This window comes from Thunnus maccoyii, chromosome 4 (genome assembly GCF_910596095.1).
Source record: "Thunnus maccoyii chromosome 4, fThuMac1.1, whole genome shotgun sequence".
Taxonomy (NCBI): Eukaryota; Metazoa; Chordata; class Actinopteri; order Scombriformes; family Scombridae; genus Thunnus; species Thunnus maccoyii.
Window position 1 is genome coordinate 22,618,151 of NC_056536.1, and position 17,227 is coordinate 22,635,377.

The 17,227-nt window shown below is 41.5% G+C and overlaps 2 protein-coding genes across 7 annotated transcripts in view; one reads left to right on the forward strand and one right to left on the reverse strand.

Annotated features, from left to right (window-relative positions):
- The first annotated feature begins 1,487 nt into the window (after window positions 1-1,487).
- irf10 (interferon regulatory factor 10) lies at window positions 1,488-9,149 on the forward strand. The gene is made up of 8 exons (XM_042409297.1): window positions 1,488-2,476; window positions 3,919-4,114; window positions 4,303-4,379; window positions 4,956-5,013; window positions 7,335-7,439; window positions 7,543-7,929; window positions 8,048-8,166; window positions 8,658-9,149. Exons 1-8 carry the CDS (start codon window positions 2,306-2,308, stop codon window positions 8,760-8,762), a joined length of 1,218 nt encoding a protein of 405 aa, XP_042265231.1. The 5' UTR covers window positions 1,488-2,305; the 3' UTR covers window positions 8,763-9,149.
- A 103-nt stretch (window positions 9,150-9,252) lies between these two features.
- zmp:0000000926 (ataxin-1-like) overlaps window positions 9,253-17,227 on the reverse strand; it is an 89,546-nt gene continuing 81,571 nt past the window's right edge. For 5 of the 6 annotated variants that reach the window (XM_042407966.1, XM_042407964.1, XM_042407963.1 and 2 more), the window contains 2 exons: window positions 11,244-12,979; window positions 9,253-10,975 (listed from right to left, as the gene is read on the reverse strand). In XM_042407966.1, coding sequence (XP_042263900.1) covers window positions 10,499-10,975; window positions 11,244-12,821 — 2,055 coding nt within the window. In that variant the 5' untranslated portion in view covers window positions 12,822-12,979 and the 3' untranslated portion in view covers window positions 9,253-10,498. Of the gene's footprint in view, window positions 10,976-11,243; window positions 12,980-15,772; window positions 16,175-17,227 lie in introns of those variants that run through there. The other variant, XM_042407968.1, reaches the window with a different exon arrangement.

The following is a 17,227-nucleotide window of genomic DNA, read 5'->3' on the forward strand; positions in this document are numbered from 1 at the left end:
GTTTTCTCAGGTTCATGGTGAGTTACTGTGTGTGTGTGTGTGTGTGTGTGTGTGTGTGTGTGTGTGTGTGTGTGTGTGTGTGTGTGTGTGTGTTGTGCATTGCTGTATCTGTGAGGTGGATGTGGATCTTTACTACCTTCGGGTAGGTGGATGTTTGCACATGCATTTTTAATGAAAAACACATCGAGTTTACATATAATGAAATGTGCTACATAAATACAAAGGCCTTGCATAGTAATTCACTGACATTATGCATACTGTGCATACAAGCAGCTTGTGTGGGCGGTATTGTATTTCTTAATAATAATACAAATATGAATAATGATAATTGTTTATACTTTTCAAAAGTGTGTCACACAAAATCAATGAATCATAAAATAATCAGATTCATAATGAAACCGATAAAACAATTCCTGTCATGTAAAACAGAACAAAAGAAAATTAAAATGAAATAAACACAGAAATAAAAGGCAGTTTTAAGAAAAGAGAAACGCAAGTAAAATCAGGAAAAGCTCTGATGTGATCACACCAGTTCTGGTTAAGAGCCTGACAGCTGAGTTCTGTATAGTCTGTAGATGATCAATAGATGTTTGGTTAAGGGAAGTAAAACGGCTGTTACAAAAAGTTTTGTCTACCATGAATCCATTTACAGCTATATTATTTTTGCCATGACATGAGGGAATTTTGGAGTGGCTCAGTATAATCCAATACAACAGTCTCGTATCAAATACCCATTTGTCATTGTAAATCAAAGAGCTGTTACCTAAACTGGTCGTTTTTGAGGCAGATGTTTATGGTGTTGTGTTGGACATAATACATTGAAAGAAGTTTGTAATATTTTGCTTACCCCATACCATAGAGCCTTTAAAATGAACTCCTCTGTGACACAGTGTCAGCGATTAAAGGTACTCGACTGTTATATTGGATTGTATCAGGAATTTCTATTTACCATTGTATTTCTATTTGCTGCTGTTCTTTTACTCACTTGGTGTAGTTAACTCCAACCAACACCACCTGCAAGCTGCTATGAGACAGAATGTTGTTTGTTAGTGACGGACAAAGCAGCTCAAGTCCTGGTTACACTTGAATACAGATGGATTTCGATAACAAGGTGATTGCATCCTCCTCCAAACTACATATTAATTTTATTTTTTTTTTAAATTTCACAACATGTCTCTCCTGTGCACAGTTGCTTGTTTGATAACAGATTACTTATGTGTGATATGTTTGAATAGGCAGTAACACAGATTTATACTCCCCTCTGCTGGTAAGAGCTACACAGTGTGTTTGTCTTCAACTACTTTGACCTCTGTTTATACACTTTTGTTATCAAGTGACTGAACTTTAGATAATTATTATCTGAATTCTCAGTTTAAGACATGGCTGTGTCTTCAGTCAGCACCATAAACCCTGTAAAATGGAGGAGGGGCTTCTGAGAAAGAAAAAAAAAAAAACCGCTTACACCCACATGCTTTCATTTTCACATGAACGTTTCGGTATGATTCGGGCAAGCAGGGCTTCATGTGTGCTTATCTCTGTGAGTGTGTGTTTGTGTCATTCTGTCTACGTGATTAATACGTACTGGTCATGTCCTGTTGATTTTCCTGTGTGGGCAAATCATAAGAACATTTCCCAATAATAAAACAAAACATTTTTATTTAGTTTTACGCACTAGGAAAGGTACCTGCCTACACTTGAATTTCTCCTGTCTTCTTTTTTAAATTTATTTAGTCTTCTCGGATCTTATAAGGAATAGTTGTAAGAGTGAGTTATGTGATCAGTGTCATATAATAACGGGTAAAAATTTGATTAGGTCATCTGGCCAAATAAAGTTCACTCTAAAATAATCAAAAACATGGCACTGGCCCTTTAGTTCATTCTGTCACTGATTTTAAACTCAGTGACCTTTCTGTTTATCGGGCTCCGTTATGTACCATGCTTGGAAATGATTAAACTTTCGCTGCAACCGTACATGCAGGAGGAAACCGAAAGTATCAAATGAGCTCGAAGCTTTCGCTTTCGCTTCCAAGAGCGCACTTAATTTTAGTTACGACTTCTGCATTTAAGTTTGCGGTGGGGTCTCAGTCTAGAATTTTTTATCAACGTCATTGTATTTTTAAGCTATTGCATTGTGTTTACAAACATATTGGAAGCTGGAACGGCGTTAAAAAATAATAAACTTGTTGATAATTGATATTTCGTTTGCGGTGGGAACGTGATTAAAGTGCGCTCGAGTCACTTTGCACATGTCTCCCTGACATTTGAAAGTAGACTATTGTTGCTGTAAACGCGGTATGTGTTGAAGATGGAAACAGGAGTTAAGATGCACCTGAAAGAGTGGCTGGTAGCTCAGGTAGACAGTGGACAATATGAAGGACTGTCCTGGGAGGATGAGGACAAAACCATGTTCAGGATCCCGTGGAAGCACGCAGCCAAGAAGGACTACAAACAGACTGAGGATGCGGCTCTTTTCAAGGTCAACATTTCACTCAGTTTCTAATATATTATAACATATCATAATACATATAATGTGGGGCTATTTTAGCATGTTCTGGGTTTATTATAAGAAAGAAATTGATCCGCATCTGCCCCTGGTAAGGTTGTCAGGAGATGTTCCATATATGAGCCTAATTAAAGTCCATAATGTCCAAAATGTTGATTGATAAAGGGGAAAATCTAAATTATTATCACATTCTTATCAGCTAAATATGTACTATCACTATTGGACAAAGTAGCAATGCCTATGCCGCTTTCTAATATCCAATACGGAGGCAGCATTGTTGTTCACTTCCTACACTTATAAAACATTACCACAAGGAATTGTTTATGAATATTATTTCGCAAAGTTGAAAGTTAGGCAGACAGAAGTGTCTGTGGTTTCAAAGCGCAAACACACATCCGTGTCTCTGTGGAAGTTACTTTTTGCAGCCCACCCAAATCGTTTCTTCTCACACTTAACTAGATTTAAGGAATGTGTTTTGTAAAACAGTGCCTTAATGTGCACGCACTTTCCTGATAAGACGTACATTTTTTGCTGCGTTGCGTAAGTTGAACAATGGTTAGACTATGATTTCGCTTTTTTCTTATCATGTCGGAACAATGAAACGTGTCATTTTATTGTGTTGAGCATTTACAGAGAGGTTCAGAGTGTCTCTAAAGGAAAGATTGAATGAGTGAGTGAATGAACGAGGTAACCAGAACACTGTCATTATACCCCAAATCTATTGAATGACTTCAGATGATCTTTTGTAAATAAAATCATTAGTTTCATCAACCAAACGTTTCTAGTCGTCACGATCGGAACCACTTGGAATTAGTTCTTCTTATGAACCAAAATGCTGAGTTGACTAATTGACCAACAAGTTCACAAGTTCAAGTTCACACATGTTAATTCAGTGAGACTGTTAACTGTGCATGTCATGAACAAACTGAACAAATTATTCAGCAATCGTTCAATAATCTAAGTTTTAAGACTATATAATCAATTCCGTTTGCTGCCGTCAAAATACTCTGAATAGATGTAGCCAATGATTATTAATAACAACAGAATATAGTATTTTAGGCAAACATTCCCTCTGATGAAAATGGCACTGCCAGTCAATGAATTACTACAAATGATGTAGTGTACATGTTGAAATATATGGAAAAGGATTAGGGCCTCATGTGAAAAATTTATTTGAGCTCTGAGTTTAATCAGAATTCTGACAAACTCAGAATTCAACAAATAAAGTTTTATTTCAGAAATGTCAGTATTCTGCGATTAAAGTTAGAATTCTGAGTTTAGTCATTTTTCACATGGCCCTAATCCTCTTCCATACAAATACATTTAACCAGTACTTAATTATTTTTTTCATTCAGTTCATTTTTCCACACATGTAATTATGCATAAGTATCTGATAGTTCATTCTTTACATTCAGGCCTGGGCTGTGTACAAAGGGAAATACAGGGAGGGGAAGGATAAAGCCGACCCCACCATGTGGAAGACCCGTCTCCGCTGTGCACTCAACAAGAGCACAGACTTCCAGGAGGTCCCTGAACGCAACCAACTGGACATCACTGAGCCCTATAAAGTGTACCGTATCCACTACGATACTGGGCCGACCAAGCCAGCAGGTAAAGAATACAAAATCTCTTTTTCTTATATATATATATCGTCTTTTTGATTATATCTGCACTGTTGAGCAGCGGTGTCCTCTTTGAACTCCTCATAGAGAGACTTACGATTAAAAAGGAAAAAAGAAAAAAAAATCAAGGATTGAGACTCTGTATTTACATATTTTCTCATGTGTTTTTCTCCCCAGAGTCTCCTCAGATAAAGGATCAAGTAATCATCCAAGCTAAGAAGTCTCCAGTGAGCCACAGTTTTCTGGACAAACAGGTCAAATAAAAACATTACCAAATGTATCTAAAAGGAAAAGCCTTTAGCACTGAATAATTCTCTGGTCAGCCAAGGGCTGAAAAGCTATGAATTGACAAAATGTAGCACTGAAAGTGCTGAATATTTGGATTATATAATGAATTTACACTGGACACAGTGTCCAAGAGAGGTGAACAGCAAAGTCACTTCATACTAAGAACTGCTGTAGAGAGAATCTGTTTATTAAGAGTTTTAGAAAAAGGGGGAAATCAGATTTGCTTTTGGGTTTTTTTTTTTGTTTTTCTTTGTGGAAAAATTAGAAAATAACAGTGAAAATTTGCATATCTTCTCTGATTTACATTTCTTTCCATTTTTCCTTTGACTTTACATCAGTGGCAAGTTTTTTCTGAACTGTCCTCATCAGAGGACTTTATGCTGTGTTGAATAGTGTCCTCTTGCAGCAGAAAACACAGCTTTTGAACACAAAATTCATCTGATCTTTTTTTTTTTTTTTTAATCTTTGATATACAAAAAGAAATCCTTCGCTGTAAATCCCATGCTATGTTTAGCTAATTTTGGTTTCTGTTCCTGCTGTAGCTTCATTATCAAAATGAATCATTTCAAGTGAATAAAGAAGAAGAAAAACCACTGACTGGTAAGTTTTACTCACAAACAGGTACTCTGTCATCCTTTACTATGGATTTGTAAGTAATCTTCAACCATTTTGCTTTACAACCAACAATTAAGTTGAGTCTACCTGTGACCCTCAAAACAAACAATAAACTCAAATGATCAAGTCATCAAATGGTAATTTTTATCCGAGTCAAAATATCCATGTGGGCATAGATTTGCTTTGGCATTTGAATCCCATTTGAGCCATGCAACCAGGGTCATTCACCCAATGAGTGGTTGCCCATGTGGGTTGCTAGTTGGGCTAAGGTCAGCTACAAGTGGTACTCATGTGAGATATTCTCACCAGGCCCCATATTGGCTCCCTTTTCGTGCCCCCTTACAGTATGTGAGATAATTGGGCAAATGCAGGCATCAAATTGGCTGTGTATGGGCAAAAGTGGGCCCCAAATGGGATATTGTTGAGAGTGACTATATTACAGTAGTTAATACTTTAAATAGTGTGATAACTTAAATGTTTCAATTTTGTGTTTGTTTGTTTGTTTGTTAACCTTCTGGCTTGGATTTGGTCAGTTCACGTACTGACAGATTAGGTCTTAGACTGGTTGTAGACTAGTTGTTTGTGCCTGGGTGGTCCAGAGAAAAAGTACTCAACTACTACTAAGCCCCAGTGGGGGTTAAACCTCGGCTGCTGTGCCTCTGGTTTCAGAGTATTTGTGGATGAGAATTTGGCAATGAAACGTGTCCTTGTCACCACAACAGAAACTCCTACTGTGTGAATGGGATATCTATTTAGGGGGAATGGATTTTAAAAAAGTTACTAAAATAGATATGTTGTAGTCAAAGTTGGTCCAGTTTTTCCTAGAAGGACCCCTACGTAAAACTTTCCTGGCCCCTGGCCTGGATTAACACAGTGTTGTGCCCTAGGGTGACAACACTTGAAGTGCCCCCCTCCTCCCACTTTACATGTAAAAAAAAAAAAAAGAAATTTACTATGGGTATAAAGACCATAGATTTACATTAACTTATTGCTGAAGTACAGGATCAACACACATACTACAGAAAATTATAAGACACAACCAAAAACCCTGACACCATAGATACATGTGGCTACAAATACCATGCTAACCCTTACACTGATGCTCAAATCTGAACGCAACTCATATCCCAATGCAACACGTCATGCTAAATATCATTATTTCCATCGTAAATGGCCTGTATGAGGACTACATGCAAAACAATTACAGAGTATGTCTAAAAGAATCTTTACACACCAAATAAGGCAAGCCCAATAACAACTGTTGCAAGCAACCATTTCAACAGTTGAATGATCATAGAGCGAGAAAATGTATTGCAATGTGATGTCTTTTAAAAATTATGGTTGTTGTGTTGTTTTCAGAAACAGAAATTAAAGTAATGAAAACAGAATATTGATTTGATTTTCATTTCAAAATCTACAAACAAAAAGGCATTTTTTGTTTTACTGGCCAGAAACAGCAGATACAACATTTATAAAGGACTTGATTTTCCTTCTCGCCTTTGTAAAACAGAAAATAAAATAGTTAACTAATGTATGAACTGTAGCACTCAGGAATACGAAGGTGTACTTATCTCACGCGGGAGGGTGGATTAGTAAAATGGTCTTTGAACATTCTATCAGCAATAAAGTAAACTACTCTTATTATTGAAATAAATAGCTTCTCTCTCTCTCTCTCTCTCTCTCTCTCTCTCTCACCTCTCTCCATGCCTCCGCGGTGCTGAAAGACGCACAGCAGCGGCTACGTTTCAACTGCTTTCTTATTGTAACGATAAATAAAAGCTAAATGAAGTTCTTTATAAATGTTGTATCTGCCATTTATGACTATGAAATCTATTTACATTTTTCATTTTTTTCATGCTGCCAGCACGGCAAATTGGCTGGTGCCCCTGGGCACTTGCCTGATTCAATATATGGATAATCCAGCCCAGTTTGGCTCAGCTATGACTCTAAGTATAGAATGTGTACCATGTGGGGGTTGGGAATGTTTGCTTTCAAGGGCCCAGCTTGTATCCCATTTTTGCCAACATTTGGCCCCCATGACATACTTGGGGCTTAAATGGATCCAGTGAACAAATATTCACTTGCTTTGCTCAAATGGGACTTAAATGTCCCCCATCTAACCCATGTTAAGCCCACATGGACATGTTGGTAGGGACTCTCTACTTGCTAACTTGTTCTTGTAAACAACAACAAAACACATTATTTTTCTAACTCCGTAAGTAATCTTGCAGCTTTCCCTGCGGGATCCCAATATGCTTACAGTATTGACAAAGTGCTGACTGAATTATGTCTCTGTTCCGCTTTAGAGGATCTGATGAGGGAGCACATGTATTGTGAGCTCACAGGAAAAAGAACTCAACATCAGATTCCTAGTCCTTCAACCTTCCTCAGCCCCCCATTTACTGTATCAGGTAAGAGAACTTTTGCGGTTACACACAGAAACAAAACCAACTGAACATATCACTGACCAGTCCATTGTATGACCTGGAACCTAAATTGCAATTGTGTGTGCAGACTTTCGTATGCAGGTGACGTTGTTGTACCACGGACAGAGGGTGACGAGAGTGATCACCAGGAGTCCCGATGGGTGCTTTATCCTGCAGGGTCGTGTTCCCTTGGGAAATGAACGGATATATGGACCCTGCAGTGCCCAGCAGCTCTCCTTCCCTTCCCCGAACTCCATATCCCTGCCATCGAGCATGGTTGAAGCGATGAACCGCCTTCTTTGTCATTTGGAGAGGGGTGTGTTATTATGGGTGGCCCCAGATGGGGTGTTCATCAAGCGGTTCTGCCAGGGCAGGGTGTACTGGAGCGGTCCCATGGCCCAACACACCGACCGACCCAACAAACTGGAGCGAGAGAAGACCTTCAAACTGCTTGATGTAGCCACATTTCTGAGTGGTAAGACAGTGTTTAGCAGAATAAAAGCTACTTAAAAAGCAGATTGAATTCAGTTAGTCATGTAAATCCAAATGTGTTTATACATTCAGTCTGAATATACCAATTCATATTTGTGCAGAGCTTCAGAGCTGTTTACAAGGGAAGGGACCTACACCTTCTTATGGCATTGAGCTCTGCTTTGGAGAGGAGTATCCAGACCCAAACATACCTAAAAGCAGGAAGCTGATCATGACACAGGTGGGTCACAATTAATATATAATTGTTAATATTCAATATGTTGGAAAAAGGGTCAATCATTCATTTATTTTTTTTGCTGAAACACATTTACTCTGAATGCATATGTGTAGATTCTGGGTGTAGACAAGGTGTCATATTTCAATTTTTGATTTCATGTTTGTAGATCAGGAATTGACTGTAGAAATAGTTTACTTCTCCTCTCACAGTCTCACACCTGTAGATTTTTGTCATTTAAATTTGTATCTTTTGTTTAAATTTTTGTATGAAGTGACGGAAAGCAGAGTTGCATTCAGACAAGAGAAAATGTGTTGGTGTGATTTGCTTTTTCTTAAACGCCAAACACTATGAGTTACAATTATGTCAAATCTTTGGTGTTCAATCCACGGTGAATACTCCCTGTCAAGTCGAAGTGTAGCGGTAGTATTTTCAACCACCAATAGAGGTCCTCCTAAGCATACTGATTGGGCGCTGCACTGTGTCCTGTTTGCCAGGTGGTGCCCTTGTTTGCAGTAGAGCTGCTGCAGAGGTTCAACTTGGGGGAGACCGAGGAAAAGCGTCCGACTCTTACCATCAACATAGACGGAGAGAAGGTGTAAGAATGCTGGGAAGAGCCACCCTGCGCCAGAGCAGGCATGAACAATGTACAAGTGAAGCTGTATTCCTTCCCTGTCATCATCACAAACGACAGCCTAAGGGCAGAGCAAAAAATACAGAGAATCGTCAGTGGAGATGTATATATGATGAATCTATTTGTAATGCATCAAGGGAAATTTAATGTAATGTCCTTTATTATTACCTTGTAATTGATTTTTTTTCTCTGTCCACCATGCAGCTAGACTTGCAAGAGTTTAATGTCAGCAAATAAAATATGCTAACATGTATGTTGACTTTTTACCACACTTTTTTTTGTCAATCTCATATTTGTCATATATATTAAATGATAATTTAACTGTATAGTACTTTACAATGCAAGCAGGGAATAAATTGACACCTTTAATTAAATCTATAAAGCTTTTTTCCTTTATTTCTAGCGAACATCATATAACAGATTCACAATTTTTAAAAATATACATTTTTGTAGCTATAACATTTAAAAAGAAAAATCAACAGGTAAAGTTTTCTTTTTGAAAATAAAAAAACAAACACAAAAACTAAAGTGAGAGAGTGTGCTGAATCAGAGGAGATACCCGTATCTGAGTTTAAAATACTTTCATCATTTTCCCTGCCTTCAAACATATACAGTACGTAAAAAATGAGATGGGAACAGAAGCGTACAGTACATGGGGGTCAAGAGTATTCACAAAGCATCATCTTCCAACGTGTTATTAGCACCATTACTCTTCAGCCATACTGCACTTTTTACTCTTTCCATCACAGTTTTTAATGGAAAAACACCATGAGTGTCGAGGCGATGTGGTACAGACCTGCCTGTGTAGGTGGGATTGTCTGTTACGCAGTTTCATTAGTGTTCTCCCTTTCTCAGAGATAATGTTAAGAACATATTGGAGTGTAATGCCTTGAAGAACAATTGTTTGAAATGACTCCCAGTGACGAGAATAAAAAAAGGCGAAGAGTTGCTCATACATTCACCTTGCCTGCCCAGGCCGACACGTAGACATCGGCTCAGAAGCAAGATAATAAAAAAACAAAACAAAATGCATTGCGAAATTGACAGAGAGATTGCATTAAATCTGTTTAGCATATTTACTGTATATAACATCTGTAATGTAATATATAGTCAATTTTTGTTCATATATATCTGCACTTTTTCAATAGCGTTTACTTTCATAACACTGATTGAAATCGATACCCTGCAGGAAACACTGTCAGTAGGTAGGTGTGTGGGACAACCATTACAAAAACAGAGTGAACACAGACAAGTGCTTTGATTGTCTCACTAAATGTCTTCAGTGTGTCTGTAAGGAGCCATCCAGAGATCCTTCAGCTGCTGCTCCTTTCAGGGCTGTGCTAAATAAAGTTGAGGAAAGTTGAGAAAAGTTGAGGAGAGGAGAGGAAAGGAAAGGAAGGGAAGGGAAAGGAAAGGAATGGAAAGGAAAGGAAAGGAAAGGAAAGGAAAGGAAAGGAAAGGAAAGGAAAGGAAAGGAGAGATGCAACAAGGGTTAGACTAGAGTGGACTAGGTTAATCTTTTGGGCAGCAGTGTGGACACCCGTAATTGCGTTTTCTATTGTTTTTATTCCCTCCCTGCAACCCTGCCTTGAGGTCTCCCCATTGTTTGTCTTGGTGGGTGCAGCAGAGACAAGGAGGGTGTGTATGTGCTTATGTGTGTGTGTGTGTGTAAGTATGCATGTATTTGTATGCATGTGCAAGTTTCTACTGCCACTTCATTAGCTTGGAGCCATGAGGTAAATCCAGGAGGCTGTCATCAGTTCTAGTTGAGGGAAGGGTGTCTGGGGCAGACCAGCGCCGTTTGCGTGGACGCGCCTGCTCCTGAGTGGGAGGCTCTGCAGCCAGGGCACGTGGAGGGGCCGGCACAGCAGGAGGTGGGTGGTGAGGAAGAGGGGGAGGAGGAGGGGGAGGTGGCATCTCCTCCCTGTGTGAGCTGCTGGACTCTCCTGCGGGCCGGGAGGGGAGTTGCGTGCGATGGGCCCTGGAGCTGGTACGCGTGTGTGTCCGGTGGGTCTGGGTGGGTGTAGGGGTTGGGGTTGGGGTGAGAGCCAGGCAGACGTCCCCCTCCATGAGCTGGCGACAGGGCAGGCCATACAGCTGTGTGGTTCTCTGGGGACAGCAAGAAGACCAGCCTCGGTCCTGCACAAAGAATGGATACTCCACCAAGACCTTCAGTAACTCCTACACAAAACCACAACATTGTTATACACTCAACCAAGAGGTTCTTGCATGTATTTCACTTATTATCACCACAATCTAATAAGTGTAAGGAGGTAAACTGATCTGGATTGGTTCACTTGTCATCTAAAGGCTAAGCCGATAATTCACAGTCATCTTCTCATGCAGTTATTATCAGTGATAATGATATATTGAGATATCTGTTACTAAAATCAGAATAAATAAGCTGAAGCATATATATATTATATATATATCTAAAGAGAAAGCTGACCTGAGTGTTGCGGTCTGTGAGGTGGACCTGCAGGTGACTGAAGCCCTGTGCACTGCTGGGGGAAATAAGTAGCACAGTGCAGGTGCTGAGGTGGAACTCTGGGGAGGTATCTGCACTCCTCAGGAAGTCCTCGGTCCGCAGCTCCTCCACGTGCTTCAACCGCCCGCTGGCCAACTCAATCAGAGAACCCTTGGTGAAGTGAGGTAGGAGCGCAGGGGGAGATGGGTGAAGGGATGGTGGTGAGGTGCGAAGATTGGAAGGAGATAAATCTCTTCCTCTGTCTCTTTCCCGATGTCTCTCGCGCTCTCTGTCTCTTTCTGGTTCTTTGTCATGTTGTAGGTGCTTCTCTTTGTCTTTACTTCGCTCCCTGTCCCTTTGTGGGAGTTTTTCTCTGTCTCTTTCTTGGTCTCTGTCCCGGTCTCTTTGTGACCTGTCATGGCTATTAGGCAGACCCAGGGGTGAATGTGGTGAGTTCCTTAGATTGTGCTGCCTGGGGCCTGGCTCCCTGTGCAGGTTGTACAGAGGGGTTCTTGAAGGGCTGTAGAGTGGGTAGCCCTGAGGGCTTGGGTGGCACACTGATTCCAAGGAGTAGTAGATGTGGGCTTCAGCTGGTGAGGCCCCCAGGGGGTCTAATAGTCCCCCTCTACCTGCCCTGGGGTCTGGTCCGAGGGGATGGGGACTGGTGGAGAGTAAATTCGAGCTGGCCTTAAGTATTCCATGCGGATGTCTGTCCTGCAGTGAGGAATGTGGCTCAGGGCCCTCCTGAGCTTGAGAGTCTGACAAAAATGGCCCTCCAGATTGGACATGGGATGTTAGATCCTCCTGCTGTCTCCGTCCACCATTTGTATGGGAGCTATGTGGACTGAAGTCCAATCTGGTTCTGCTGCTGTCATTTACATATTCTCCTGTGAGCAGAGGCCTGGAGGTTGAGGCAGTCCTGCTGCCCGGCCCATCCAGTCCGTTGTGCCTCTTGCCCAGGTACCTGTGTCTGGCTTCAACTAAACTTGGGTCTTGGGGATAGAGAGAGTGGTGGCCATACAAGTATGACGGGGAAAAGAGAGAAGAGCTGTAGTCCCGTCGGCCACTGTTAATGTAGGACCACATCTCTCTAGAGTCGGCTGGGAGGGGAGCTTTAAAGGAGGAAGCGGAGGAGGAAGATGGCAAGGAGAGGGGGCCTTCCCCTCTAAGCCACCTGGAGTGGTGGGGCAGGGAGGAGAGAGGATCATCTCTCCAAGCAGGAGACCCTGAGCCCCTCCTCTCGCCTACCTGTGCTGGGAAAAGGGGAAGAGAGACAGAGGGAGAGTAGCCCAGGTGCCATGGTAGGGGCAGGGGGAGACCTGGTGCTGGAGCAGGCAGGGGTGGAGGAGTATGTAGGAGATGGGGGTTTGGGTTAGTCAGAGCTCGGTCCCTGTCACTGGCCTCCCTGCCTCCCTCCCCTCTCCCTGTGCTGGTCCTACTCCGAAGTGGCACAGGGGGTTTAAATTCGTCCAGGGGGACGTGGTGTTCTGCCGATCCTTGCCGAGACTCCCTCTTCTTAGGAGGGAGGCACTCTTTGCCACGGTCGGGGCTGGGATTCATGGGTGGGCTCCAGCGGCAGTGGGGGCCCCCTGTGAGTGGGTGTAGGCTAGGTCACATGGGCCTCACGGGAAAACGAGGGGCGCAGACAGAGGGGAAGGCTGCTACACAGCATCACTGTCAGATCACTGTTGAGTCTTCTGTACTGAAGCACCACTCACCTAGAGAGCGGATGAAAGAGGGGAGAAACAGAGATAAGGTCGGGAAAAGGAGGAAGGGGGGCATGGAAAATGGACAGTGTGTCAGGTCCTGGCATCAGTTGTAGTTAAGATTTTCCCGTCAGTCTGGTCAGACATGCAAATAAACATTCAGCTGCATCAGACAGACAGAAAGAAATCAGCCAGTGACTACCTCATTCAAACTATTTTAAACAGGTTTGCACTCTTAGTGTTCGGATAGCTGTCACTAATTAGTCACTACCTATGTGGACTGTGGCGGGACTGAAACTACCCAACTTACTTGTTTCATTCAAACACATTACTCCCACATGTGGGCTAAAAATACATTTTACAGCCAATGAAGTTCAGAGGCAGTGAGGCATGTGTGTGTAGAACACACACACACACACACATACAGAGCACTCACAGCAGGAGAGTTTTCTTCTCTGACTCTCGGGGGATGATTAGAATATGTAGATATGTTTTTGTGCCACTTTCATGAACCACCCCCACGACACCCGCGGGTGTTCTCTATATTCTATATAAGATTACTACTAGCACCCCCCACCCCTTCTTTTTCAGAAACACACACGGACAGCAACAGACACACAAATACTCCCTCAGGCGGCTGTACTTACTCCCCCAGTGATAGGCAAAGCTGGTCACCACCCACCCAAAAGCTGACAGAAACACTGTTGATATTACCACCAGTTGTTGTGGATACAGGATATGTGTCTTTGCATATTAATTATTTGTCACAGCAGGGGTGTGTGGAAAAGTGTGCGTGTGCATGCATGTATGCTGTTTGTCTATGTGCATGTGTAATTTTTTTTTTCTGGGAGAATGTGTTTATTTGTTTAGGTCTTTGTGTGTGTGTGTGTGTGTGTGTATGTGTTTGTGTTTGAGTCCTCGAATGTGTCAGAGATTTTTACAGCCTTGTTTCATTCAGTGAGAAGTGCGGGGGAGCTCTACTAATTCTTTTCCAAACGTTTTAAATGAGCTCTTTTGAAGTGATGGCTGCCGCGCCGCTAGCCCAGCTATTCCCTCCACCACCACTACCACCACCACCACCACAATCGCTGCTCCCGCTGCCGCCACAACACCACAGTGCCATGCTGCCACTCAGCCCCGCACTCACCCGCAAGTCTGTCTCAACAGCCTACCAACTCCCTGCCGTTTCACCATCCGCCACACTGTCACCATGGCAACTGTGTCCACACACACATCCAGTCGGTTGGAGAGGTTAGATGGGGATACTCCATGGAGAGGCGGATAAACTGTTACTCATCAAGTGACTTGGTCCAAAAACAGAATAAGTGTTAGAGTGGAGCAAGCTGTTTGTGCATCTGAGTGGAAAACTGAAAACTGGGCGGTGAGAGGAGGGGGATCCATTGTCCCAGACACTGACAGGACGGGTATGACGGAGTAGAACATGAAAAGGGACCTCAGCGGTGACAAATGCCCTTACTGAGTTAATGACAATGTTGCTGTTATGATGTGAAATCGTATAAGTCTCATTTTAGTGGTATATTTCAGTTTAGGTCAAAGTTAAAATGGTCCTCTGTGGGCTCGAAAAACCCAATGACCTCTTGAGTTCATGAAAACTGATAATGTATTCTGGAGATATAGTGTAAAGCCGTCTGCCAGAAGCAACATCTGGAATTCATTCCTTAAGTAGGTCTATGTTACGTCTAGAAGAATCCCTTTTTGATCAAATTAATTATGACGACCGTATAAGACTAACATGGCATCAATACTCTCACAATTAAGCAATTTATTGACTAAATAGAAAGAAAAAAGTGAAAACAGCAAACATTTTTTCCATTTTCAAAAAATCTGTGTTTTATAAACAAAGAAAAGAAGCAATAACAACCCACTTGGAAAAGCTAACTCAAAAAGGAAAAAAATGAAAATTGTATAAATTTTAGTTATTTAACTAACTTATCACATTTTTTTGTGTGTGAAAGAACTCTTATGTGTACTTTGGCTGCACAACAAGTTGTTTAGAACCCATGTTTCTAAAATTAAAAAAGAATCTGGTTTCAGTTTTTGTCCTGAAATGACTCTTACACACTTGTCATTTTGAAAGCCCTCGTGAAAATGGTTGACCAAACAGACCTGAAGTAAACTTGCCAAAAAAAAAATACAAGAAAACAAAGAACACAATTGTACATGTGGAGGAGTTTGCAGAGAAACGTCTTCTAACAGAATACTCCTACACTGTGCAGACATGCACGCAGAGCTGGAGTTTAGCTGGAGCTACTGTGCTGTGGTACAATTTAAATATATCAAACCCAACAAATTATAGGCATAATGATGGTACACAGTCCTTTCAATGAAATATTCCTAAAGGCTTCTGATTTGCCACGTAAGCACAAATACAATTAATTTGAAGTTTTTTTCACTTTTTTTCCTTAACAGTGATAAAAAAATAAACACTCTCAAAACATATTTTATGTTCGAACGTAAAACGCTCACATTATTCAACATAATCTCAAGTAATTTTTTGATTTCCACCGCTCCTCCTCATCCCGCCTTTTCTCTACATGCATTTATCGGGAGATCTCTCAAATGTACCTCCATGCTCATGACTGCAAACCTCAGAAAAACAAAACTACAGAACATAAGTTGCTAATTTATCATATTGTACTGTCAAAAACACATAAATTGATATACCAGTAGACCTAATGCAATAGAAAAGCAGCTCTTATTATCAACAAGAGTAGTTTGAGAATGTGGGTGCAGGCAGACAGGTTGATGGAGTTGGTAGTTGTTGTGATGTGATGTGAGACTGACCTTAGTGCTGGCTGAGCAGATGTCCCAGTATTGGCAGTCATTCATATTCCAGTCCTCCCAGAGGGTCAACCCTCTCCTCAGCTCCTTACTGTGCTACACTGCTCCTCCACAGCACCACCGCTAGTTACAACACCCGCAGATATCAGCAGCCTCCAGCTACACACTGCCTCTGATCTCTGTGCGCATGAAATAACACCAGCGAGCCCACCAAACTGAGGGAAAGAACTGAGAGCCTATCTATCTCTGTGTCTGTTGTGTATGTGAGTGTGTGTGTGTGTGTCAAGAGTGTGTGTGTGTGCGCACGCTTGTGTGTGCAAAGGGCTGAGGAAATGAGTAATATCTAGCAGTGAGAAACATGTCTGCTATGCAGAGCCACACAGGCAGACCAGTTGCTGCTGCCGCCCACTTGCTTTAATCACTGTGAGGGATACAAACATGCATACACACACACATATATATATATATTTATATATATATATATAAATGCACACACATATACAAGCACACAAACATTCAAGGATGCAGCACATACCGATTATATATTGGGCAGTTGACTGTATGCTGCCTTTGTACTGCTCAATTTTATGCTTTCCACTTATGTTTTACCAGTGAAATGTGTCATTTAACATTAAAAGTCATGAATCAATCAACCATTAATCAAATCATTAAAATCGGTTACTGCGTTTACTGTCATTAAAATACTGTGTTTTTAGAAGACATGTTGGCACAGAAAAGAGAGGGAAGGACGGAAGGGAGGCAGAGAGACAGTTGATGAGAGACAGGGAGGGACATGGTAGGAGGCTCATCCTACACACACTCTCAGACTCAGGCTTTCGCTGCTGCCTCTGACTCAAAACTAAACTTCACATCCATCATGCACACACACACACACACACACACACACACACACACACACACACACACACACACACACACACACACACACACACACACACACACACACACACACTCACACACTTGTTCTTTTTGTTTGTCTGTAGTTTTCATCTGATTTTGTGTCCTTTGTTCTCATCAAAGCACTTTGTGATGAACCTGCTTGTTAAAAGAGCTTTTATGAATAAATTTAATTTGACTTTGAATGCGTGCGCGCGCACACACACACACACACACACACACATACACACATACACACAGACTCATACGCTAAAAGGAGCGCTGCGGGAGAGCTCTGAATGATTTGCTTCAGCGATTCAGTCAATGCAAGTGAAGTGTGTATGGCTGGTATGGCTTATTAGGACTGAATTGGTGAGAGCAGTGTCATTCATTCACAGCAAGGAATCAGAAACCTGTCAGTATAAAAACTTTTTATAAAATACTGAACAGGCCCAAGGTTGAAAATGTAACACTATGTTAATAACCCTATCAAACTTCACAAGCTTATTTTAATTATCAGCACAGAAATGCAACAAAAGGAGCAAGAACATAACTTGGAGC

Coding starts and splice junctions, on each gene's coding strand:
- irf10 (XM_042409297.1), top strand. CDS start 2,306: ATGGAAACAGGAGTTAAGATGCACCTGAAAGAGTGGCTGGTAGCTCAG. Junction 4,115..4,302: donor TGGGCCGACCAAGCCAGCAG/GTAAAGAATACA, acceptor TTTTCTCCCCAG/AGTCTCCTCAGATAAAGGAT. Junction 8,167..8,657: donor GGAAGCTGATCATGACACAG/GTGGGTCACAAT, acceptor CCTGTTTGCCAG/GTGGTGCCCTTGTTTGCAGT.